We start from the raw sequence: 27,578 nt of genomic DNA, 5'->3' as shown, positions 1-27,578 counted from the left end.
AATCTATCAACCAACACTTAGTATATCCTAACAAAGTTGTGAAGCATCCAAAGAAGAGACTACCAATATAAGATCATCAAAGATATTAGGCTGCACCAAATTAATCTCCTCAATCTTAATGTTAGACTTGCTAGCACAATGCTACAATCATAATTCTTTTCTTGCACTTTACCCATTCTTTTTTCCTTGCACTTGTCTTTGCACATTTTATGGCACCATGGCAGAATATGACCTGCTTTCCCATAATAATGACAAGTAAGACCAAACTTACGACCACCACGGGACTTAAACTATCCATGTGTCTAAGATTGAGACCTGTTAGAGTCTCTACTATGGCCATTTCCATCCTGTCTGCCTCTCATAGTCAATGGATTGATGTACAAGAAGCATCCACATTCTTTTTGTTCACCTATTTTGTCAAGAGGGCACTCTTAACATCCTACAATTTCAGTCCATTCTTAGCACATAGAGCTATACAGAAAGTCTCCTATGACTTAGGTAGAGTGTCAAGCAGAGATAAAGGATATCCTTGAATTCAATCTCCTACAAAGCTAAATGGCTAATGATGGAGTGAAACACATTCGAGCGTACAGACATAGAAGTTCATTCCTTCATCTGAAGGTCCATCAATTGTTTCAACCAACACATTTGAGATGCAAGACTCTGCTTGTCATAAAGATTCTTAATTTGTATCCAAAGCTCATATGTAGTTTTGATTTTTAGTTACAACATTGTAGTGAACTTGCTTAGAGAGTGATAAAATGATCGTGGACTTGTATAGCTCATCTAGTTTATCCCAATCCTCAACTGCAATGTTTTTGGGTTTGGCATCCTTATTTTTTTAGTGGTTTAACCTATAATTTTTGCACTAAAACCTGTCATATCTAGGTCTTCCAATAGTTGTAGTTTGTCCCATCCAGTTTCTCTGTATTGAAGATAGCACTTTCGTGAGAACCACTAGCCATAATGAGACCAAGCAAGGGCATAGAAGGGCAAAATAAGTTGCTATACTACTTAGCAAATTAGCCCAAAAACCGCTGCTAAATCAAGCGGGAGACAAGAGATATTGCCAAAGAAATGAGCAGTCCACAAACTATAGGAAAGCAACTATTAAGTCCAAGTAACTGCCTCAAATAGAATGCATAAAATTGAAACGACACAATGTTGTAATATACTGCAGCAATATGCAAACAGCTAACTATGAGCAACCAAGGAGAAATAAGCCAAGAATAATCAATAATGAAAACTATCACAACTGCAGTGTGTCAATAACCATACATGCAATAAACATAGGCATCATTCACATGGTAGGTCTCAAGGGTGAATGAAAAGAACTGCCAGATGCATAACCCACTGAGCAAAGCTCAATACATAACCCAAAAGCATATAAATACCATTGACAACACCCTGACAGACATAAGTACTAGGTCTAAGCCAAGAGATCAAATCAGCCCATGATAGAGTAACTGCATCCAATAAATATTGAGAGAGCATGTACATGTCATAATAAGTTCCACTGTCTCATTGTAATAAGCTCAAGCTCAATTGCATAAACCAAATGCTTTGTAGTGCATCCAAAGTGCAATATGTGGCTTAATGCATAATGCTGAATAGCTCCCACTAAAGCAAAAAGTTAAATGCCAAATAAGCAAGTAAAGCTCAAAACATCATGGTGATTATATTCATAAATCTAAGGTCCATAGAGCATACATCCAGAAGCATAAAACCCAATATATATTCTTCAAGCTCGTAATGGCAATGACAGAAGTAATTGGCATAAAACCAAGGTGTGAAAGCATCCAATGTGACTCAAAATGGAGCCTCAAATGTCACCATAGACATGCTCAAGCCCATACATTAGTGCCAAGTATGTGCTAATATGTCGTATCCGAGAAGCATATAGGCCTTAAATGCATAAGGCTTTTAAGTGAAATACTTGTTGTTCACTCTATATATAATAAAGAACCTTGCTTCAAATTGAGCAAATAAAGCTCAAACCTATCCAAGAAGCATCTCAAGACATGTACTAAGCATCCCAACATCAATGCATAGGTGTATAAGCATCAATGAAGCTCAAATAATGAAATAATGGCTGTCCTTATTTGTATTACAACAAACTGTCTTGAATGTATAGACAATGGTTGAGGTATGTACTTGCAAAGGATGCTCAAATAGGTCCCAAACAATGTCAAGAGAGGTGCTAAAGCTTTGTTAAATGCTATAGGAGCTACCAATGCCTACAATAGTAGTGCCAGGGATAGGAGCTGGAAAAATGGTGCAAATCACACTGAGTATGTTGATGTGGCTGTTGGTTGTAATCATTACTTTTGAGCACTTATTAATGAGGCTCAAACAGGGTTATCCAAGCTTTGGAACAAGCCTCGAGTGGAGGGAGCAACCGAGGAAGAAGCGGGAGCAAGATTCATACCTTGGGAAGAAGAGGACTAAACTGCCATGGAACCTTCAAGTTGAAGCTTTATCTCAAGTTGAAGCAAACTAAAGGGAAAGAGCTCCTTAATGCCAGTGTAATGGCTATGATACCAATTAAGGGAGTGAGCATGTAATGGAAGCACACAAGCAAAAGCAAGAGCTATGGTAGAGAGAGAGAGAGAGAGAGAGAGAGAGAGAGAGAGAGAGAGAGAGAGAGAAGATGTGGGAACTCTAACAGTCACAATGTGTGAATGGCCTTTCCTTTATTTAAATCTCATTGAAAGAATAAAGAATGAAGTGATAACGATAGGCACCCACCGCTTGAAGTGTATAGGTGTGTGGGTAATGTCAATGTAGTAATATACAAGTGGCTAAGCACAAGTGTCTTTACCCCCAATAGAATCTAGGCTTAAAGCGCTTATTTAGTGTTCCTTATATCAACTTTCCACGAACCCTCTTAACACATGAAATGAGCTTTTGAACCCCAATGTGAAGCACTAGGAGAGCACCAATGCGAAGCACAAGGAGAATCTAGGTGTGCAACGCCTAGTGTTCAGTTAAAAAAGAGAAAGAGTGTGTGCACGTGTATGTGTATTGAGAGAGAGAGAGAGAGAGAGAGAGAGAAGCTATAATCCCCACTCCCCCTTTAAGAAAAAACCTTCTTTATTTCTTGAATACCAAACTTCGAAATGCAAGGTTTAAACATCATCCAAAGATGGTACGCTACTAAGCCAGGACACGCTTAGTAATTGATTGGATATATGTTCAATGATGATACAAGATTTATAAAACCAAACAATAGTGTTTGCCAATTCTATTAAAAACCATTGTTTATAGGACTTAAAAGAGACGGCATCATGCAAGGGGGGGGTCTGAAAATTAAGTTAGAATGGCTGAAGAGGAGGCCAGCACTGCCCAGCAAATACTGAGCTTGCTATGGTCCATCGTCTCGACCCTCTCATCATCGGCCGTCTACTCGGCTCTCTTGGCATTTCGATCTATTGTATCCTCATGCTCAAGCAGGAGAGCCATTAACGGCGATTCTAGTAGCAGAAGAGGGGCCTTCTCTCTGTATGAAGGCACCGTCTGGCACGAGAGGCGGACTCCCGTCCATCACAAGTTCGCATATCACGTCCGATATGCCCTCGTCAACCTGGATTCTGCACCTTCCTGGTTCGATTCCGCAGCCTCTCGTCATCACTTGAGTGCTCAGCAAGCTCGCAGTATCGCGCAGACCGTGGGCCCAGTGTAAGCTTCCGTGAATAATCTTATGAACAGGTTATGGCGACACCGATTGTGTCACGTTTCTTTTCATGTCATTACTGGCAAAACTATCCTTACAACACATATTTTTTTCTATTTATCATCGAGACAATGCCCTTAGAATACGTCTCTGTCAGCAATGGAGAAACGCTCGAGAGCTTTTTACAACTCAAAAGCTTTTGGCCGAGTGCTTGCAAAGCTTTAACAAAATCCCGAACATGGAGGCAAATTTGAGAATTAAGGCTTGCTTGATGCGCCCAGGCACAATTTGAAATTTACAACTTTGTTTGAACTTAAACTGGAGCTCAATGGTGAATTTCCTCCCAAATGCGCAGGAATATTGATTACTGATATTATGAGACTCTTGAGTAGTGCACATTCCTTTTCCTCACGACTTCTGAGCTTAGTACAAGTGTCCATTGTATATGTGGGATTTTAGATCTACTGTGCTCGACTGATTCTTTTTTGTATCTCTTGTAGATACTTGCTTACTGTGCCTACTAGTGTTGGTTATGAGCAGAATCCACTGAGTGTCTACTATTGCTTCGATGGAAATGAGAAAAATCTGTCCTGCTGCATTGCAGAGGTAGTCTTGCAAAACATTTCTTCTGCTGTTTTCATTGGCATATAATTGTCCATACAGTCTGAAATTATGGTGTGTATATGATGGTTGTGTTATGTATATGAACACCTGTACTCTGTACTCTGCATATAATTTTGGTTTTTATAGTCTGACTGTCTCTAAGATCAATACCTTTGGATCCTAAATTAAGTAGTGTAACATTCACTTATGCCTATGATAAAATTAAATGCTTAGAGAGAGAGAGAGAGGCTTGGGCACTAAAGGTTAATTGCACTTGAGGCATTCATAAGAGCACAACTTGGTGGAAATCTGCAGTGATGGTGGGCTGGCTTAACTAAACCCTTTCAAATACAAAGTCTTTATTTGGAGAATGCTGGTGTTTATCAAATACTAGGATTGGTTGGCACTAAAGGATAATCACACTTGGGGTATTCATAAGAGCAGAGCTTGGTGGAAATCTGTGGTGATGGTGGGCTGGGTGTTGGCTTTAAAAAAGCCCTTTCAAATACAAAGTGTTTATTTGGCGAATGCTGGTGGCTGATTGTCCTCTTACTTGTGCATTGCCAAAATGCCATATTTCCAATGGATCTTGCTTCTTTTGTACTATCAGGGAAGAGACATCTTGTCGTCACTTTCTTTATTGCCCAATGGCAAGCACTGGTGCCATGTGGTCAGATTGGCCATGCATCCAAGAGACTAGGTTTTTGGAAAGCTAAAATTGATAGATTTTGTGCAGCCACATGCGAAGGTTGTTGGCATATTTAGATAATCCAAAATGCATTCATTTTTTATTCTACTTTTGGAATGCGCAGTCACATTACTTGTCGAGGAGGGCTTCTTCATTGGTAGTTTAGCATCATTCAACTTGTTGACATTCTTCTTGTTGTTAGAATGCATGGATCTAGAGCATGGCTATGGTAGCTTGAAGAGAAAGAGAAGACTCATGATTACATTGACTAGAGATAATGAGTGTCACACAAGTGAATTAGGTTCCAAGATGGAAACTTGGTCTCATAAACACAATCTTGTGTGTGTAGACAATGTCATTGACATTTGAGAGAGGACAAAAGTACTCACAAGGTGTACAAAGGTTGTAGTGCCAAGTTACATGAGGAGTTTACAAAGCTTATGACAGAAGCATTAGGGCAAGGCTATGCAAGGCTTCAAGAAAGTCTATCAGAAGATTGGGAATAGAAGGATTGGTGAGGCTTGTTTTTCTGCTCGTGATAGTCTTCTTCTTTTTCTCCATGGTCTTCTTCTTTCTTCATAGCCTGCAAGATAGGCCTTCTAAGACTTCTTTTTGGCATGACAGAACTTTTCAGTATGTCTGATTCTTTTGCAGAAGTCACAAATTAGCTGGTCCTTTTTGCTTTTGTTCTTGTTTTACTGACATACAACAGTTGTCCATCTTTTGTAGTTTCTTCTTTTCCTTTAATTTTCTTTTCTTATTTTAACAAGGAGGCCTTAATGTCAACCAATTCAGGGTTTGACATGTTGATTAAAGTGATTGAGACATTATCATAATCTAGAGGCAAAATTTTTAACAAGACACCAATACATATATCTTTATCCATTTTCAGATTTATTCTTGCAAGCCGGGTTAGAAGACTTTTCATGTAGTTTAGATGAGATACTAGGGATGTATTAGGCTTCATGTCTAGTCTAAAGAATTCAATTAGCAATCCGTACTTAGAAGACTTTGATTGGTTACCAAATAACGTGTCCAATCTATCCCAGGTGTCATGGGATGTGTCACAGCTATCCACATGATGAATGTAGCTGTCATTCAACTCAAGCTCTATGATGGCTTAAGCCTTGTCATAATTTTTCTACCAGATTGCTGTAAGGGTAGTATCCTGGGGCTTCTTCTCTTATTCATTAGTGATGGCACATAGGCTCTTCTTTATCAGGATAAGCTTTATACGTGTTTACCAGGTATGAAACTCGACTCCTTTGAAGCGATATGTCGGAGAGTCTTTGTCCATGTTGAGTGACTGGAACAGTAGCAAATCAACACAAAAAATCTAGATTAGATCAGCAAATGAGTTGATGTGTCAAAGGACACAAGTAGCAAGAGTCACTGAATGAGTGTCAATAGACACTATGCTTGAATCTTCTTGGGTCTTCCAAATCTTCCAAGATCTCCCCTCCTTGTTGATTTGATCAATGAATGTTGCTTCAAATTCTCTTCTTGAAATTTGTATTTTTTGGAACTGATCAGATTTGAATGACAAGAACTCAAGTTGACTAAGAAGGATGAGAAATTAACGTGGGAGAAGAGCTCGAGTCTAGTGGTTATGGATGCTTAGTCTTCTCTTACATCTTTTTCTTGTTGACTTGAAGGGCAAATCTTGGTGGAAACTTCAGTGCTCTGTTAGATCAGAGTGGTAGGACCTTCAATGTATTGGGAGGAGTTAGAAAATGGAGTAAAAAAGAGCTTGAAGCAAAATGGCTATGGAGTCTTTAGGGTTTCTAACAAATCCGATTGGTTTTTTGTTTGCTGCAGCTCGCAGACACAATAATGTGTTGAAATATTTGATGTGCAAGAAGCTTATAAGCCAAGCTTCAAATGCTCTCTACTCACAGGAGCAATGGCGGCCCGTAAATGTAGATTCAGCTGTATGACAGGTTGCAGACGCAATTCAGGCAGCAAGCTGAGATTTTCGAAATGCCGGACAGCAAAGCACGCAATGTCGACCTGTAACGTGATGCAGTGACGTGCCTTGAGCAAGGGAACAAATTCCTAGGAGAGAGCTAGCTAAGATAGGTCTAGTTGAGGAGATCCAAGAGCTCCAAGTAGACAGGGTTTTGCAAGCTATGGCTGCCATGAAGGGTAAAGTGAAGAAAGAGGTGGAAGATGAGACCTTCAGTCGGACTTGAGTTGAGCAATGATGAAGAGGAGTTAGAAGAGCAGAGAAGAGAGTTGAGCCATGCTCACCATGGCTCTGATACCATGTTAGAATGCATGGATCTAGAGCATGGCTATGGTGGCTTGAAAAAAAAGAGAAGACTTATGATTACATTGACTAGAGATAATGACTGTCAAATAAGTGAATTAGGTTTCAAGATGGAAGCTTGGACTTATAAACACAATCTTGTGTGTAGACAATGACATTGACACTTGAGAGAGACAAAAGTACTATGACATTACATCAAATGAAAGGCAAGTACAATTCTTTATAGCTTCAGGATAGGTAGCACTTTCCACCACTATGCTTATGGGATTGAGCAAGCCTGCATATCCTTAGCCCAATTGCTCCATACAAAGGGGCTACACTGGGTATGATTGCCTAGTTCTCAACACTTCTGAGGGATGATTTACTTTCTTGGCATGTTGTAGTTTCTTCGGTCCCATGTTTGTCATATAGTCCAATTGTGACTCTTGTAAGTGTACATCCATTGTATGATTGCCTCTCTTGGACTCTTGGCTTATAGTTGTCAAAAGTGGTGCAGCAATGGAAGCATAGACAAGTGCTAAAATAAATTGTTGAGCACAAGACAAAAGAGAAAGAAAACAAAAGAACACTACTAAGAAGAAAGTTAGAGATGTGCTTGGGAAATGGAATCCATACACCAAACATGAGATAGTCACATACAATAGTGAGTCATTGGCTGCGTGGGCATTGGCACTGACTTCTCTCTCCAATGGAAAGTCCACTTGAAGAATGATGATGATTGTATGACTAAGGAGGAGGAGCAGCCCAATAAATAGGCACAAAATATGCCATATACAGCGGCTGGTTTAATGCTGGCCAATTGGCATAAAATGCCAATAACCACATGAAACGGCCATAATAAAAATGCCTAAAATCCTAAAAAAAATGCCCAGCCCATTAGGCATGCACCAACTTACATATGAGTTGACAATCTTGCTAACAATAGACTGCTGTGTTTGTACACTTGGATTGTGTGGGCTAATGGTATGGCATGCCAGTTCTTGGGATGTGGTCATAACCCGGAGTTTGGCGCCATGACTGAGAGGTGAGTTTGATGTCCAGTCCCTATATGCTCATTGATATAGCTCGTGTTGTGTCTCATGTCGGTTGGATCCTAGGTGGATGTTTCAGCTAGGCAGCCAAGTGGGGGGAGAAAATGCAAGGTATTCGGAAGAGAATCCCTTCGAAATGATGTCAGCTGAAGGTAAAAGGAAGGCGCCTGCTGTAGAAGAGAAAAATGCTGCAAAAGGCAGTTGTGAAACAGGTTGAGTGTTATCAGTTTTATGTAAATCCCAACCAACAACAAAGTATCCGCATCCAAATCAAGGCTCAATAGCTCTCAAATATCATATCCGAGCATAAACCATGATGACCAAGCTTCAATACATCCAATAGGACACTAGAATGTCAACAAAGAGTATTATGGATAAGCCGTCCTTGATAAAACCTTGTTGCTACCCAAATAATGTACATCAGTAAATCCCTGCATAAATCGAGCTCTAGAAGCTCAAACCAAGTCCCAAAGAATCTCAAAACATTGGGCAAACATCCCCAAAGCATCTGGGCATCAAATACCAAGCCTCGGGAGCATCACATAAGCTAAGAGCATGACATTTTCTTGCTGTAAATCAACCCAAATCTGTTGCAGTGTCCAACAGTCAAAATGCTGATGTGATAGTGATGTGGGAGTAATAGGATACCAGCGTAGCTACCAGCACAGAAAAAAAGCAGCAGTGGCTGATGTCACTAGCAGAAAGATTTCCTTAACTAGTAGTGGCAGGCTGGACAGCTTTTGGAAAAAGGTGGCAGCACTTGGAAACACTCCACAAACTATGGTATCCTTCGTCTCAGGCTGTGGACAGTAGTGGAGAGTGCTAAGGCGTGAATGAGCTGATGAGTAATGAATGAGAGTGGTGATGGGGTGACAATGCCCAACCCTATTTACGTCGAAAACTTGGGCATTTGTCCTACCATGCATAATAAATGCCAAATAAATATAATAGAGCCTTTTCGGGGCTACAAATGGAGACCAAAATTGGAAACTGATGCAATATAATTATTTGTAAATACACTTATGAGTTTGGTTGCTCAATACCCCCTCTCAAGCCCAAAAAAGTGTCCTAACAGGAGAGAGACAAAGACATTCTCCACTCTTGTATTTTTGTTAATTGTACAACAAGTAAAAGCACAGCAAGGAGTTGCTGATTGAGGAAAAGGGAAGGTATTTGATGATGAAGGAAACATTGGTAATCCAAGAACTCCACACAAAAGGAGACTTGTAAGGAATAATAGTAGACTTGTAAGGAAGAATAGTTGATAAAGTATGAAAAGGCTTTTTACCAAGGTAGGTGAAGGACCCCATGATGAGTAGTGACCCTCTCTAAAATTGGACGAGGAAGATCCTCCTTTGAAGCCCCCTTTGAGTCCCCTTGTGAAGGAGAGAGAGAATCTAGAAACTCATGAATCATGGCCTTCAAAGTGTTTGATGATGAAGGAATGACCGTTGGTAGTGCTAAAGAAGATATCTAAGGTTGCGATGGAACGAAGGCCCAATAGCTCCCAAATGGGGTAAACAACTTGTTCTATCTCCAAATCCTAAAGAATTTGGATGGGTTGATGTTTAGCATAAAAAAGGTAAGAAGGTTGAGGTTCAATAGCCAGTAGATGGCCAAGATTTTTTCCGTACACATGTATGGTCCCTTCTAGTTCAAAGCGGCCCGCACATTTGCAAGCACATGTTGAGTGTTCTCGGGATCCTCTTGCCCGCATGGCTTTTGATAAATAGGGTAAGGTGATTACCCCATGGGATCATAGATATCTTTGCTTGGGTTTAAAAAGGACGGCAAGCCCTCTTCCTACAAGTTTTATAGGAAGGGGCAGAATGCTTTTGCATTACTAGCCAATTTTTCAGAGGATGCTATACTTGAAAAGTTGACTGAAAAAGTCCACTCAAGTAGGATCAGCCTCGCATATAATCTTCATCTTGCTTTCTTAGTGCATGAAGATTGCCACTTGGAATGTTCGTGGAATTTGCTCTTGTAGCAAACAACTTGACATGTGGCATGTTTTGCATGAGAATAAATGGGATGCCTTATGTGCTATCGAACACAAGAGTCATGGTGATGTTGGAAAGACTATTGAGTGTCATGGATTCGATTGTTTTATGCTAGGAGTGCTGCAATTTACTATTTTGGTGTCCTTATGATTGTTCACGAGAGATTTCAACTAGTTTTCATAAAAAATGATAGGTTTGGTCATTTTTTGGTGAGTGAAATTATAGTTGATAGCAAGGTTTTATAGCTGGTGGGTCTAGAGGCACAGGATAACTCCTCACGTCATTGTGATTTATGGGCTCACTTGTCCCTTGGTAGACCAGGCTTGATGATGGGTGATTTTAATGTGTGGCTTCCTCGGAGTCTACCTCTAAGCACTCAATGATGGATGTATCAGAATATAGTGCTTGGGATGATTTTGCGTTGGTTGTTCTTAAACAGGATCTTTGGTCTTGGCTTTGCCCATTTTCTTTGGGATTTATCTTGCATTTAGTGCAACATACAACAACATGGAGTCATTTGGATCACATGCATGTCATGCAGGATGATGCTTTCTTGCCAGAGATTTTGGAGATGAGGGTATTGTAGTAGTATGTGTTATCTGATCACTTTCCATTTCAGTTTGAAATGCTTAGCCAACCTATTGCTCCATTTGCACAATGGAAGTTTCAGTAGCTACATGGGACAATTGCTTGACATGTTTTTGCTGGTGGACTTTCTGTGTGTGGGCAGTGGCTTTTGAGCGATTGATACAAAATGTGCAGAGGGGTGCTAAACATATGGGATCTATCATACTTCTCTCTGTAGGCAGCGTATGCATGGTCTGGAGGAATTGCTAGCCTTAGTGTGGTCTTTATTGATTGAGTCTCTAGATGATGATTTCTTGGCTTCCTTATTTGTACGGTTGGCTAATCTTACTAAGCACTTTCAATTGCGTTCTTATCAATGAGCCAAGTTGAAAGCCTTGATTGAGGGCTTGTAGGATAACTTCTGTAAGTCCCATAATTTTTTTGTGGTTTGCACGCATCCCTTGCTCGGGGAAACATGGTGAGATTGTAGAATGCTGATGGTCAGATGGTTATTTGGACCTCACTCTATTGTTTGTATGTGTAGACAATACTTTTAGGATCTCCCTGGTTTGAGACAAGTGCATTTTGATAAGATGATTCATGCTTGTTTGGCAAAGCCCTTGATAGCCATGTATCAGGAGCTTTGGGCTATTGGACTAATGCGTGTATCCTAGAAAGAAGGGGTTATCAAGTTGATCCCCAAAACCCGTTTCCCTTCAATGCTCAAACTTTGGCAACCGATTTCCTTGATGGGTACTATGTACAAGATATTTTCAAAGGTTTTGGCATTACACATCCCCATCAATATGGGTTCATTAAGGACTGGAATATCTTGCACAATGTATTGAATGTGCAGGTGGGCATGGATTATGTGCAACACTCCAACCAAGAGGTTGTTCTTGTCTAGTTAGATTTGGAGAATCCTTTGATTACTTGGAAAGGTTTTTTTTGGCAAAGCTTATGCAAACCGTGGGTTTTGGGCCACACACGTCTCAGCTGATATACACTATTAGTAGCAATGCCTCTTCACATGTCGTGTTGAATGGTGGTGTTACTTCGCCCGTTGCTCTATCAAGGTCTGTTTGACAAGGCTGTCCTCTCAGCCCTCTGTTTTTTGCCCTTGCTGCCCATTTGATTCTCACCATGTTGTCCCATCTTGTTGAGATTGGGCAGTTGGCTGATTTGTTCCTTTCTTTTATTGGGCAGGCATTGGCTGATGATGCATTTATGATATTGAAAGTTGACAAGGACAACCTTTGTAAAGCATTGGACATTTGGGATTTGTTTGGCCATGCTTCAGGCCTTCATATTAATGCGACTAAATCATCATCGATCAGCTGCACTGAAACATATTTGTAGATAGTAGTGGAGGTTCAAGGGGAAGTAGTTTTGCGTGGTCATATTGCCCGGCATTTGGGCTATGCTTTGGGTGTGGATGTACAGCCTAAACAATTGCTGCAGAAGTTGGATGGCAAGTCTCTCTATTGTAAATCTTAGGCCTGGCCTTTTCATGTTTGACTTAAAGTGGCACAAGCTACTATGCTGCCCATGCTTGCTTATTATTTGCCTCATTTACCTTGGCCCAAGAGTATCTTGCGTGACCTTACTTGGCATATGTGTTTCATCCTATGGAAAAAAGATTCAGTGCATGCTGGTATTTCTTGGATTTCTTGGATCCATGTTTGTACTCCAAAGAACATGGGTGGGGGGGACTGTCTTGGATGTTGACTCACATGATTGCTCTCTGTTGGTCATTGTTCCAAGCCATGTGGGTAGGTCATCAGCCGTGGGTCTCTGTTGCTCGCTTCTTTTTGGAAGACCGGGGACAGAGATTGTAGCACTTTGCAGGTTACCCACAACCCGTGCCTTTTTACACTCTTGAGCCTTGGTATACGGATTCCATTTCGTGAGTCTATTCTTTTTGAGTTCATTGTGTTCTTGTTGTTCTTTTCAGTTCTTTGTTTACGACAGTTCATCAGCTTTTTCTCTTTGCTTCTGTTGCCTGATACCTGTTTGACATGGTATCAAAGTCCAATCTCTTGGTTCTGGTGCTGGTTGCTATGTGTGAATGCTGTTTCAGGTCTGATCATGTGTAGATTGCTCCAAAATTTGTGTTTCACTTCTGTTCTGATCCCGACAGGCTAGGGCATGTCATCATTAGGCCAGCCTGTTTTGACAGTGATGAACCTGAATTTTTGCTGCTGTACCTGCATTTTTTGGTTCAGCCTGTATTTTGTATGCTCAGCCACTGTTTTCATCACAATTGCTGATGTTTTGATCTCTTGTGCAGTCACCTCTAATTTTAGTTCACAATCTTCAGCTTCTTCAGCCTGTTTGTGTTTTCAGCCTGATCTCACCACACTCAAGGGCAGGATCAATTGTCTTGGTTATCACGCTTTAGTCACTACACTCTCTTTGCATCAGTCCCTCAATGGTTTTTTCTGAATTATTCTCTCTGCTTGAACTACTGAACTCTTGGTGTTGGGTTGTTCATCTAAATGCCTATCTTGCTCATTCTGCTTACTTTATCTTCTTTGTATCTCATTTGCAATGGCTTCTACATGGCGCAATACTAATGACAAGCTTAAAGGACCTGACTATCTCACCTAGAGTGTGCTAGAATTTGCCAATTCTATGTGTGGTGCCCAATGTTTTAGTCTTTAGTTCTTTTTCAGTTCTTAGTGTGAACACAACTAAATTTATAAGTTGTGTCACCACTCTTAGAGTTAGAGTTAGTTAACTCTAGTTGAGTTAGAGCTAGGTCTATCGTAGACCTATATTGTACCTTTCATTCTCATTCTTTCAGTTCAGCAAGTACACTCTACTCTTTTGCTTCAACACACTCTCATTGTCTCTTTTTTCTCTCCTCCATAGCTGGTTGTCATTTTCCAACGTTTGGTATCAGAGCAGGCTCTATGAACGGATTTAGTTCAGCCACTGTCAGAGTCAGTACTGCCCCGCCTAAGGTCTTGTTGCTATCAGCCAACTCTTTGCCCAAGGAAGAGAAGGATAAGCTGCTGCTGTTTTTGGCTTGCGTGCAGTCCTACGCAATCTCGCATGTAGCTTGAGGAGCTAGTGTTTTGGAGGAGCTGTTGCTGTTTTCAGCTCTGCCCCTTATTTTCTCACCTTTGCCCGTCATATTCTCAGCCCTCCTTGCGATTTTCTGCAAACCCTTAAAAGTGCAGAAACCTTAATTTTTAGATTTGGGGTTTTTTCAAAATTTCTGCTATTCCCATTGATTTTGGCCATTTCTTTTCAAATCTTAGCTCGTGCCACCCAAAATTTGGGGCTTTTGTCAACTTTTGCTCTCGGAGTTCAAGTTGTCAACTAATTCAAAGAAATTTTACAATTTCTTTGACATTCTCGCTAAAAATTTTGCGGCTTTTGCTTGATTTGCAATCCCACATGCGATTCTTCATTGGAAACGCCAACATTGCACAATTTCATCAACATTTGTGCAAGAAATTTGGGGCTTTTTTTCCTAGAGGCTTTGACACGCATCACGAGGTAGATTCCAACTGCTGTTCGCTGTTGGCATGCACCTCGAGGTGACATTATTGCAGAAATTCAAGTTGCAAGGTACAAATTTCTTCAGTTTCTTTGACATTTTAGGAAGAAATTTGGGGCTTTTGCTCGACTTGCATTCCAAGGTAGCAAACAAGCGGTACAACGGCATTTAATTGTTGTTATAGTTAGATTGAGCAATTTTTTTTTTGGGAAACTCAATAAATTTTGGTAAGAATCGGCATTGAGTTCTTAGAATTGTTGGAAAATGATAGCCAGCTATGGAGGAGAGAAAAAAGAGACAATGAGAGTGCTGAAGCAAAAGAGTAGAGTGTACTTGCTAAATTGAAAGAATGAGAATGAAAGGTACAAGATAGGTCTAAGATAGACCTAGCTCTAACCCAACTAGAGTTAACCGACTCTAACTCTAACTCTAAGAGTGGTGATACAATTTATAAATTTAGTTGTGTTCACACTAAGAATTGAAAAAGAACCAAAGACTAAAACATTGGGCTCTGCCTATAGAATTGACAAATTCTAACATTTCCCTGCAGTGCCAATGTAGTAAAGTACAGGAATGATCAATCACCAAAGGGTAGCAAGTTTAAGGACTTGCAAAAAGCCTTAAACTTCTCATGAGGTAGTGCCTTGGTGAAAATGTTTGCAACATTTTCTTGTGTAGGAACATACATCGAGTTGATTTCTCCAGCATAGTATCTCTCTCTAGCATAATGGTAATGCATCTCAATATGTTTTGTGCGTGCATGAAACACAGGATTTCGTGCCATTGTAATAGCACTTTGATTGTTAGAAAGAATGGGTGTAGGACCCTTTAATGGTAAATGTAGATTAGCCAACAATCTGTGCAACCATATACATTCCATTGTTGCCATGAAGGCTGCCCCATACTTAAGCCTTACAGGACGAGGTAGCCATTGTAGGTTATTTCTTGCTTAGCTATGAAATGCATGAACCTAGAAAGAAATAGTGTCCATTAGTAGATTTCCTAGTGTCTGCATCACTAGCCCAATTTGAATCACTGTAAGCATGTAATTGCAAGTCTTCCCCCTGGGAAATAAGTATGCATGTGATTGAGTACCTTGCAAGTATCTAAAGATCCACTTAACAGCTTGCCAATGTATAGTCTGTGGGCTATGCATAAACCTGCTCACTTGAGATATTGCATACTAAATGCCAGGGCCTGTGTTGAAGATAAATAAGACACCTTGGTTGTAAATTGCAACATCAGATATCTCTTCACCATCGTGCAAAGATAAATAAGACACCTTGGTTGTAAGTTGCAACATCAGATATCTCTTCACCATCGTGCATAGACAGCTTTAAGCCTGGCTTTATAGGAGTGTAGATAGGTTTGCAATCTTGCATATTAAACCTATGTAATAGCTTATCCACATATTGTGACAGTAACATGATGATACCATGCTAATTTTGGGTGAATTGAATCCCCAAATAATAGTGTAGATAGCCCATATCTGACATGGAAAATGCATGTTTTAATTCAGCCTTGAAATATGCAATTTTTGCTTTTGAAGATCTAGTGAGCAGCATGTCATCTATATAAAGAATGATAATCAGCAAGTCTCCCCCTTCATTCTTAATGTATAGAGTGGGAGTAGTTGGACTGTTTTTGAACCATTTGCAAGCCAAATACGCATCAATTTTAGAGTACCATTCACGAGGAGCCTATTTGAGACTGAAAAGAGCTTTGTTTAGCTTGCATACCATGTGCTCTTTTCCCTTAACCATAAAACTCGGAGGTTGTGACACATTAACATCCTTATGTAAATCCCTATTCAAGAATGTTGTCTTAATGTCCAACTCATGTACCTTCCAACCATAATTTGCAGCCATAGCAATTACATATCTCATCGTACTCATATGGGATGTAGGAGCAAAAGTCTCTTCATAATCTATGCCCTTCTTTTGTGCATTGCCTTTTGCTACCCACCGTGCTTTGTACCTATCAATGGTATCATTAGCCTTGTATCTGAGTTTAAAAACCCATTTTGTGCCAATGGCCTTCTTGCCAAGTGGTAAGTCCACAAGATTCCATGTAGAGTTATTGGTAATAGAGTCTAATTGATCTTGCTTGGCCTACATCCAATGTACATCTTGCTGAGCTTCGTCCAAGTAGGCTCATCATCATCCAACAGTGAGCTCATAAATACATGCTCATCACAATCATCTACTTCTGTAAAATCAGCCAAACGGGCTCCCCCTGCATCATGTGCTGCATGTCTAGCAGCCCTTCTAGTGTGTTGAGCTAAAGGAGCATCCATTTTACTCTCCTGGAGAGTTTGTAACAGCCATCTCAGGACTGTTTTTGCTGCATTTATAGCAGCCATTTCATGTTGTACTACATCTTCCACTACATGTGGTAAACCATCATCAATACCTTGCTGTTTAGGTGCATATGGTGCAGCAACAGCTTGCTGTATTATGTTTGTCCGGCCATTTATAGTAGGCACAGACTCCAAAGAAAGTGGCAAAAGACCCTCAAAGACATTACCAATGTCATGGTGGTTGGCATTGAAAACTGATCATGTGAAAATGTAGCATTTTCAGCAAATATGATATCCCTACTGACAAAAACTTTCTTTGTGTGTGGGTCATACAAGTGATAGCCCTTGCTTTCCGAACTGTAGCTAGTAAATATGCATTTTACAACCTTGTCATGAAGCTTCCCATGAAGCTCTTTCGGAACATGTGCATAAGCCATGCAACCAAACACCTGAAAGTAGTTAACCTTGGGTTTCTTGCCATGCCAAGCTTCAAACGGGGTGATTGTCTTTAGTGCCTTAGTGGGCCACATGATTTGCACATTGAAGGCCTTCTAACCAAAATTTATGATGCAACCCCTTGCTTTTGAGCATACAATGAGTTATCTCCATAAGAGTGCGATTCTTCCTTTCAGCAACATCATTTTGCTAAGGAGTCATTTTGGCTTGATGTGTAATGCCATGATCAAGCAAGTAGGTCTCAAAAGCATAAGACATGTACTCCCTCCCTCTATTTGTGCAAAGTGTCTACACTTTCAAGCTAGTTTCAGCCTCAAGCTTTGCAACAAGATGTTTAAAATACATAAACACATCAGATTTTACTTTCAACCCATACACCTATGTATACCGAGAGTAGTAATCAATAAATGTAACAAAGTAAAGATGGCCTCCAAGTGGACATGTCCTCATGGGACCATAAACATCAGAGTTAATAAGCTGCAATTCCGGACAGCACACACTGCACCATCCTTTTTGAAGGCAAATTTGTGCATCTTGCCCTAAATACATCCCTGCATGAGGAGGTGGAGTTTCCATTGGAGGCAGTGCATCTACCATATGACACCTCATGCTATCACCCTCATCCATGTTCACATTGGCCAGCTCTCTATTGGAGATAATATATTCTGGCCTTGTTATGTGTTGCAAACATATGTTGAAGTATATCCCATGCTGATTTTGAGGTCTTACAAGACTAGATGTGTGGAATGATCGATCTTTTCAGTGGTAAGTCAATCAAAGAAAGTGCTTGTGTATCTTTTGAGTCCCATCTCCTCCGATCCTTGGTAGGAGGGGGAGGAGAGGCAGCAGTACCAATAGCCTGTCCTGTAGTGTTATATTGAGGTGTCTGAGGTGCAAGTTCTCTTGGTCGCGGAAAATCACTTGTAACATAGTCTCGCAAGTCCTGGATATATAAAGAAGAAAACAATGCCAAAATAGGGGCTGGCCAGGTAGTATAAAATGCCCCAAATGAGCATACAATGACCATAATAAAGTGACTAAATAACGTGGCCATGCTTGGCATAGGTCATTAGACTCACACATGAGCTGTTTGGACTGCTAACACCCTCTGTTAGATCATGGATGATCTGATACAATACAAGGATACAATGATAAAGGCTAATCATAGACCGTACAACAAAGAACCACTAGAGTAGAACCATGGATACCACCCAAGCGGTGGGTGATCAAGCCACCACCAAGGTGCCTAGGAGAGAACCTGATGGCAATGTCGATTGTATATCGGCGAAATTATCTGATGGTAGCACAAACTCTAGGTGAATGTGCCTAGCTTCACCTAAAATGATAGTGGACCCCAACATGTTGCAGGATAGTGTATTTGGAAGGTGAACTCCTTCATCTATGCCACTATACTCTAGTCCTCTCTAGCATCATTGAAAGCTTAAGGCAATTGTTGCTTCACACATGGGGGTACCATAGCCTGCTCTTCATGGTATGAGATGACACTCTTTGGTGGAGTTACACTTACTTGCCATGGCTTATCTTCTCTATCCCACCCAGACATTGTGAGAGGCTTTGTATCTACTATCTATGCAATGGAGTTACTTATGCTTCAGCCATGCAATGGTATTGTCATTCTTGAGTCAACTTACAAGGGAAAAACCGGCTGACAGATGTTGAAGTGGTGAAGCAAGCTTGTTTGCAAGGAATGAGCTAATAATAAACGGCTCCTTGGATATATCCAACGTTCAATATGATTTCTTGGATGTGTCTTGTCTAACAAGAAGCCAACAGCTTAAAGAGGATGGGCTTAACAAGTGGAGGTTAATTGCATCCTAAAATCGCGAAATGCTTGTGTGACTCACCTTTGAGGTTTTATAGAGCAAGAGTCTGCTCGTTTGAGAGAGATCTCATGTGGCATAGTTGTCGTGTAGAACACATGTTTGAAAGGACATCACCTTGGCAAGGAGAATTTAACAGGCCTTGGAATTTTATTTGGTAAAATAAGATGCAGCTGTTTATATCTTTCAAGAAAACACATGGAAGTGTACAGGCTCCTTAGAATCCGATGTAGTCAAAATTTTAGGACTTTGTGGAGTATCAAATAATTCATACATCTCAAATGGGGTTGAGCCAAGCTCTTTCTTGACAATTTCATTAGGGGGATGGATTGATTCTTCTCATCTATTAGAGCATTATCATTGCAACCTGTTGACAGGCGACTCAGAAGATGAAGCAGAATTCTTGAGGAATACAGTCCGACACTCAAAGGGCACGAGACCCGTTTCACCTCCCAGCCTTGCCTAGTTAATTGCTGGCCCCCCTCATCGTGATCCGATTGCCAGCCGTCAAATCTTGGTGAGTCCTACTATTCTTGGACTCTCTTTACTTCTAGGCTCCCCTAAATCCCGTTCGGGCGCCCAAGGCCCCGGACGGTCATGCCTCGTGCATGTTTCCCTTAATTTACCTCATAAATATAACATTTCCTTCCCCTTAAGAATCGGTTTCGTCCTCGAAAACGATACTTGAAAGGTCTAACTGTAAATTGGGAAACCTTTTCTTTAAGGTACTTACTCGCTCCCATGTTGAGCTTTCTTCTAAACAATCTTTCCACTTAACCAAACATTCTTGATAAATAGTATTCCTTGTTCGTCTATTACGAACATTTAATATTCTTTCTGGTTCATGTGGATTAGATTGGTCATTTAATAGCTCCTCAATATTATCATTTAAAATTAAATTATCCAAATCACCCAGCTTCTTCCTTAACTTACTTACATGAAAAACTGGATGTATTTTACTACCAGCAGGTAGTTGGATCTTGTAAGCCAGTTCTCCCACCTTTTTAAGTATTGTGAAAGGACCACAATACCTGGGTGAAAGCTTTGGACATTGTCCCTTTTTCATAGTTTTAGTTTGTTCAGGCACCTTAAGATAGACCAATTCTCCTTCTTTAAAGGAGATGTCTCTTCGGTGAGGATCTGCATATGCTCTAGCTCGATTTTGAGCTTTTTTAATATTTTCTTGAGCAAATTTTAACATACTATTCATATTCTCCAAAAAATCCTTAGCTGCCTGAACCTTTTTCTTATGCAGTTCTACTGCGTAAGGAGCTCTGGGCTGAAACCCATACATTAACATAAATGGACTATATCCAGTGGAAGAGTGCTTGGCACTATTATATGCAAACTCTGCTATCGGTAGATACTCTTCCCAATTAGTTTGCTTTTTACTTACACATGCCCTAAGCATATCTTCAAGGATTTGGTTAACCCTTTCAGTTTGCCCATTAGTTTGCGGGTGATCCGTCGTACTCATGCTAAGTTTAGTATCCAACTTCCTAAATACTGCACGCCAAAATTGACTATCAAATTTTCTATCCCAATCAGAAACTATATTTGCTGGAAGGCCACACAATCGGTATATGTTCTCTACGAACAATCTAGCCAATTCTGGTGTTTTAACATCAGTTGAAGTTGGAATGAACCTAGCCATTTTGGTTAACCTATCCACAATCACCCACACAGAGTCATGCCCCCTTTGTGTTCTGGGTAAAGCAACAATAAAATCCATGGAGATACTCTCCCATTTTCCCGAAGGAATCTCTAGTGGATGGAGAAGTCCTCCCATTTTCAATCTTTCAGCTTTATTAACCTGGCATTTATTACATTTGACCACATAATCAAGGACGTCCTTATTTATTCCAGGCCAATAGAACTGCCTTTTAATAAGACTACAAGTCTTATTAACTCTTGGATGTCCCGCGCTAGGGGTATCATGACACTCAAAGAGTATCTGGCGCCTTATTTCTGTATCTTTCGGGACACATACCCTACCCTTGTAGAGTAAATAACCATTATCAATGGTAAAATTCTTCCACTTGAATCCGGTTTGAGCAACCCCTAATGCTCCATTTCTTTGTTGAACATCCTTAGATATTCCTTCCTCAGTAGAAGCACTTTTATTTGGATCCCCATTTTTTATTGCTTCCCATATGTTGGAATATGCCGGATCAACCTGGCATTTCCCTTTTAAAGATTCAAGCAAGTTGGAAGTGAACTGAGTAAAACTCAATTAATTTATGATGGGCATTCTGCTGAGTGCATCAGCTACTATATTATACTTTCCTTTTCTATATCTTATCTCATAGTTGAACTCTTGGAGGAGTTTGGCTCATCTGGCTTTATGCCCGTGTAAATCTGGTTGATCATTAAGCCACTTAATGCTTTCATGATCCGATAAAATCAAAAGTTTGGCACCGTACAAATAGTGCCTCCATTTCTTCATTGCATGTACTATTGCATACAGCTCCCTCTCATAAACAGAATAATTCTGTTTTGCACGGTCTAATTTCTTGCTTTCAAAAGCAACTGGTTGACCTTCTTGTAATAAGACCGCGCCTATCGCCTTATCACTGGCATCAGCTTCAACCACAAATGGTTTATTGGGATCCACTATTAATAATACTGGAGCTGTAGCAATAGTTACTTTAAGTTTTTGAAAACTTTCATTTTGGTCTGTTTCCCAATTAAAGCTCTTTCCTTTCCCTTTAAGTTGGTCTGTCATTGGAACAACTATTTTGGCATAATCTCGAATGAATCTACGATAAAATCCAGATAAACCTAGGAAGATCTGCAGCTCTTCCAGGTTCCTTGGAGATGGCCATTCAATAATTGCCCTAACTTTCTCTGGATCCATTTTGATTCCCTCTTTCGAGATAATATGCCCCAAATATTTGACCTCTTGTGCAAAGAATTCACATTTAGTTTTCTTCGCATAAAGGAAATGTTTTCTTAACAGTTGGAATACTAATTGTAAATGTTTCAAATGTTCTTCTCTTGATTTACTAAAGATCAAGATATCATCCAAGAAGACTACTACAAAATGTCCTAGATAGGGCCGTAAGACACTATTCATCAGCTTCATAAAGGTAGCTGGTGCATTAGTGAGGCCAAAAGGCATCACCAAAAAATCATAATGTCCGTATCTAGTACGAAATGCTGTCTTAGGAACATCCTGTGCCTTAATTCTTACTTGGTGATAGCCTGATCTTAAATCTATCTTTGTGAAGAATTTTGCCCCTTGTAATTGATCAAAAGATCTTCCATTCTGGGCATAGGAAATTTATTCTTCACCATTATTTTATTAAGTGCTCTATAATCAACACAAAGTCGCATAGAACCATCTTTTTTCTTTACTAATAAAATTGACGAAGCCCAAGGTGAATTACTGGGTCGTATAAATCCTTTATCGAGGTAATCCTTAATTTGTCTTTCAACTTCTTGGTGCTGCGTTTCACTTAACTTATAAGGTGGTTTAGAAATAGGGTGAGTATCCTTATTTGTGTCAATTGGGTGATTTATATCACCCCTATCTGGTGGAAGGCCGCTTGGTAAATCAGAAGGAAACACATCTTTAAATTCATCTAACAGACTACTTAATTCATTATTTATATTTAACTCACAAACATAAGAAAATTGTTGCTTTATATTACAAAAAGTAAAAGTGTTTTGTACAGGAAGAGACCATAACATGTATACCTCACAAACTTCCTCCTTTATCAGCTTCTGAACCTCAGTGGAACACAGCAAAGGATTATCAGATACTTCATGTTCACCTTGAATAACAAAAGTCTTACCATCCCTTTCAAATTCCAGTGTATTACGATGGTAACTACGTTTTAAGGATGGTTCCAATTCCCATAGCCACTCCCTCCCTAGAGCAATATCAGCTCTTTCCATGTTCATAATTTGGAAATCAAGTTTATCTTTATATCCTTGAATCTCAATTTCCAAATTGGATACCATTGTATCCCATATTTTATTATCTTGACCTTGCATCATACGAACAACATATTGATGCTCACTCTTTTGTTGGGGAAGTTGCAATTTTTTGACAAGTGTATAATTTATAAAATTATGTGTAGCAGAGTCATCAATCATGACTCTAACCCTCTTTCCAGCTATCAATCCATGCACTCTAACTAAATCATGTGGACCAAAGGTAGGCTACCACGTAGAAGTTGACATACAACACTTGTGTTGTACATCCATGTGCAAGACCTCTAAAGATTTATACCTTTCATGCCCCTTTAATTCTAAGGTCTGCACTACATGGATTTGTTTTTATTTTCCCTTGCCCTTGTCCTTATCCTTTCCTTTGTCTTCCCCCTTTTTTCTTTGAGGGCAATTCTAAGCAGCATGGTTAGGGGATAGGCAATTGAAACACAACTTTTCTTTTTTGGCCTTATCAAAGTCGTCTGGACTTAACTTTGGCCTTACATATTGTTTCTTCTCAAAAGTTTGTTTTTTACCCTTAAAAAATGGCATTTTCCTTTTAAATTTGTCCACAAATTTTGAGGTTTCCAATTCCTTAGACTTGGGCTCTGTATCAGTGAGACTAGTGAGTGTACCTGGACGCATACTATCTTCATTGATTAATGCAAATTTAATTGCCTCTTCCAGCGTCTTAGGTGAACTCCTTTTTACTTCCTTTTTACAGGCTTTATCTAGTCCCCTAATGAATCCTCTTGTCTTTTGAAATTCATCTATTTGATCCAATTTGAGGATTATCTCACGATATTCCTCCAAATATGTCAGCAGGGGTCTTCCCTTTTGTCTGACATAATCCCAATTTTTCCAATTTCTTTCCATTTCATTTTCAGGAAGGAATTCTTTCAAAAAGACGGATTCAAATTGAGCCCAAGTTTCAGGTATTTTATTTGCCTCCTTTAAAGTTCGCCACCATTTATATGCTTTGGGCCCCAAAGTTAAACTAGCCTCCAACGCTTGGAGATGTGGTTGAGTATTTTTAAGTTTATGTAAATCTTCCCATTTTTGGAGAAAATTAAAGATTGTATCTTTATTTCTATCTTTTTCCTCCCCGTGAAACTGAGGGGGTTTCATATCTTTTAGAACTGGATTATCCCTCAACTTGTGGTGGGGTTCCTTAGGATCTCGCATAGTCACATCTAAATCTTTCGATGAAGATGGGATATCCGAGGTTTCTACCTTATTTTTATCCCTTTCTAACAATAAAGTTAATTGAGATTTTATTTCAGTGAGTGTTTGGGTTAAAAATTCCATTTGAACCCCGTGAGCCTGCACACGAGCAGTAAGATCATCAAATTGTTCTCGTGTAGCAAAGAATTCTTCCCACTGTTCTTCTTGCATCTCCGTTTCATGGGGATCTACCATAGGGTGGTCCCCAGAACTAGAACTTTCCATTACTCCCTCTTTCTTTTTTTTCTGCCATTAATACACTGGAATTGAAAAGCAAAGATAAAAAATTTGCATACAAGGTAAAATACTTCCCTGATTATAATGGCAGGTAACTGTTGCTGGTTTTGTAAATAAACCCGAAGTGTAAGGAACAAATTTTACCTTCCCGGACTAAAGTAGTAAACCAATCATGCTGGAAATGAAGTTTTGTGGCAGAAATGGAAGAATCACGGGAACGACCGGTATATCTTCTAGGTATAAAGCAGATTTGACTGACTTCAGTTAGCTGGTAGCGATTTAAGTCCTGGCTTCAGTCGGGTGGAAACGATCCTATTGTAAAACTGCGCCTCGAAGACAGTCGTGTGACGTGTAGAACCTGAAGTACCATCTGACGCTTTCCGCCACGACTTACAGCAGTCGCCTCACGCTTTTAGTCACGGTTGCTTACAGCAGTCGCCTCATGCTTTTCGTCACACGCCTTTCGTCTCCCTGCTACGTGTGACACTTTCGTGACATGTCACGACCATAGCTTACAACTTCATGTGGTGACCAAAAACGACTGACGGACGACGTGCGGCGACCTTAAACAACTGACGAATGACGTGTTAGTCGAATCGTCTGGCCCTTGCGCTTGTAATCGCCTGAAAAAAGGCTTCACTAATGACTAGCAAGATTAGAACCCGACGGCTCCAGCAAGATTCGATGGCGGCTCTGATACCAATGACAGGCGACTCAGAAGATGAAGCAGAATTCTTGAGGAATACAGTCCGACACTCAAAGGGCACGAGACCCGTTTCACCTCCCAGCCTTGCCTAGTTAATTGCTGGCCCCCCTCATCGTGATCCGATTGCCAGCCGTCAAATCTTGGTGAGTCCTACTATTCTTGGACTCTCTTTACTTCTAGGCTCCCCTAAACCCTGTTCGGGCGCTCAAGGCCCCGGACGGTCATGCCTCGTGCATGTTTCCCTTAATTTACCTCATAAATATAACACCTGTCTACTGCTACATTGTAAAGTCCTAACTCTCCCTACGGAAAGAGACAGGCAGATAGGAAGGGAGGAGCTGGTGGAGGAGGAAGGCTGGAAGTACAGGAGTTTTCCTTCTTTTTGTTCGGGGGATTCTTTTGGGGAAGGACAAGGAGGGGGGAGGAAGGAGAGGGGTAGAGAAAATGAATGGGAAGCAGGGAGCTGAATGGGTCCTGGAGAATCTAGGTGAGATGATTGTTCTTGATCTTTCATGTTCACTATGTCATTTGTGAGGTTATTCTAATTTAATGTTAGAAGGTTATCATGGTTGTGAATATATTTTCTTGGTGCTTTTGTGTGTGTGTGGGAGAGGCTTGAAATTTGAAAATTGCCTCAAGGGTGAACCCAAGGTTTGAACTCAGGCACCCATGTACACACCCACACACTCAAACCACTTGAGCTACAACCCCATTGGCTTGATGCTAGTTTGTATAATGTTATAAACGTGACTCTGAGTTAATTCTAATTACTGCTTGAAGATTCTCATGGTTGAGAGAATAGCTTCCGGTGCTGGCTTTGTAGCCATATTTATCAACTTTTTTTCTTAATGATGCTAGCTTAATTTACATGCTTTGGACTCTATAGGCTTAACTTTTGGTTTCTTGCAGCTGCTGGGGAGTTTTTGGAAGTATCTAATAGAGATATAAGAAGTGTTTTTTATGACAGGTCACCAACACACCATGGGCAGAGAGAGTTACCTTTGTATTTGATGCAGGAGGTGATGCTGTTGCAAAACCCCTTCATGTTAGCCCATTCATGGTACACCCTACCATTAAACCCAAGAAATCCTGTTCAAACAAGATATTTATGTGGTGTTTTGATACATTACATGCCTTTTCAAGTATCATATAGTGAATCAATGTTAGCTTTTATTCTTTTATCCAATGTAGGACACTCCAGGTGACCAGAATGACCAACACGGTCAAGTGGTGAGCTTATGTACACCACATTAAGTTTTAAGGACTTAATTGCTCAGAATGACCACCTGGCTCCTACCAATCCACACTTGAAGTATTGGTTTCTCATAGACTAAGACTACAACTGTCTGCTTGGTTGTCTGATATGTTTGATGTGGTGAATGGTATGACGTACCCATCACGTTTGGAAATCAGCAGTTACACTTTATATTTAGCGATGAGCAGTTTATCTAAGTTGCACCAGAAAGCTTTATCTGCAGTTAACGGTACTCTCCAAATTCATACAGGATATGTCAGGGACTTGGAAAATCAAAGCCTCTGTGCCTGACAAAGAACTGGTGATCACAATAACTGTGCAGCATTCTGAATTTGGTAACTATTTCACGGCAGCTTTGAAAGCAAAGAGAATAGAGAAGCCTTTACTGGATGCAGAGGCCTTTTTCTGGTTGATGCCTCATAAAACAGCACTGGGAATTTATTGGCAGGTAAGAAATCAAGATTTTAGTAGCAGTTGTTCTCTCTGAGGTTTGCTTTTCGGGTCAAGTGATGGTTGATAAGCTGCTTATGTAGTGAATCAGGAGAAATGCTCCAGGTTTTTGTATGGTGATTAAAATGACTTGTGCCAGTGATGTGCATGATTGCACTGCTGATTATGCTGCTAATAACGTGGGTAGTAATAAAAGGTCCATTTGTAGTGCTTTTAAGGATATATTTTTAACAGTAGTTGAAATTACATGAGCTTCATTAATCAATGCAAGTGCCATGTTTGCTTACAGGCACTTCGGCTATGGTGGAAAGGTGTGCAGTTTTATCAGCACCCCAAGTATATTGATGGTGCTGCATACCGACACCGTGCTATTGAACGAGACAAAGGTAATTTGCAGAAAGAACTCCAAGGAGGAGAAGGTGACTTAAGTCTTGATGGGAAGTCTAGTAGTATGTGTCCTGTCTCAAGCAGATTGAACAAAAGACGCCTCTACACATGGCGTGAAGCAGAGTGGCCCTGGAATTAAACATTATTCTTTGTAACATGTCTGAGGGATGGTGCCAGACTCTGCACTCCATGCACAAGCACGACTTTGCCCTAGAAATTGATGCAGATTCTGTGCACAAGCAGGAGGTGCCCTGAAAATAATCATTCTTTTGTGAAAAAACATATTGAGTTGCCCTAGAAAATAAGCAATATTCTTTTGCAACATGTTGAGGGATTTGATGCATAGGCATTGTCTACTCATGTTATTCATAATCAAAGTCTTAACAATATCTCTATTTATAAGTTGGGTAGTAAAGCTCGACCATAGTTGAAATGGAAATGGAAA

At 40.2% G+C, this 27,578-nt stretch overlaps 1 protein-coding gene across 1 annotated transcript; it reads left to right on the top strand.

Annotated features, from left to right (window-relative positions):
* Positions 1–3,283: 3,283 nt before the first annotated feature.
* Positions 3,284–27,578, top strand: LOC148010775 (DUF1365 family protein). The gene is made up of 5 exons (XM_087671638.1): positions 3,284–3,678; positions 4,174–4,279; positions 26,009–26,101; positions 26,547–26,744; positions 27,036–27,578. Exons 1-5 carry the CDS (start codon positions 3,320–3,322, stop codon positions 27,270–27,272), a joined length of 993 nt encoding a protein of 330 aa, XP_087527764.1. The 5' UTR covers positions 3,284–3,319; the 3' UTR covers positions 27,273–27,578.

The sequence above is a fragment of the Lygodium microphyllum genome, chromosome 29 (assembly GCF_053477565.2).
Source record: "Lygodium microphyllum isolate KBCC chromosome 29, Lygodium_microphyllum_v1.1.10, whole genome shotgun sequence".
In the NCBI taxonomy this organism is placed as follows: Eukaryota; Viridiplantae; Streptophyta; class Polypodiopsida; order Schizaeales; family Lygodiaceae; genus Lygodium; species Lygodium microphyllum.
Note: the sequence above shows the minus strand (reverse complement) of the source record. Positions and strands in the feature narration are given on the sequence as shown.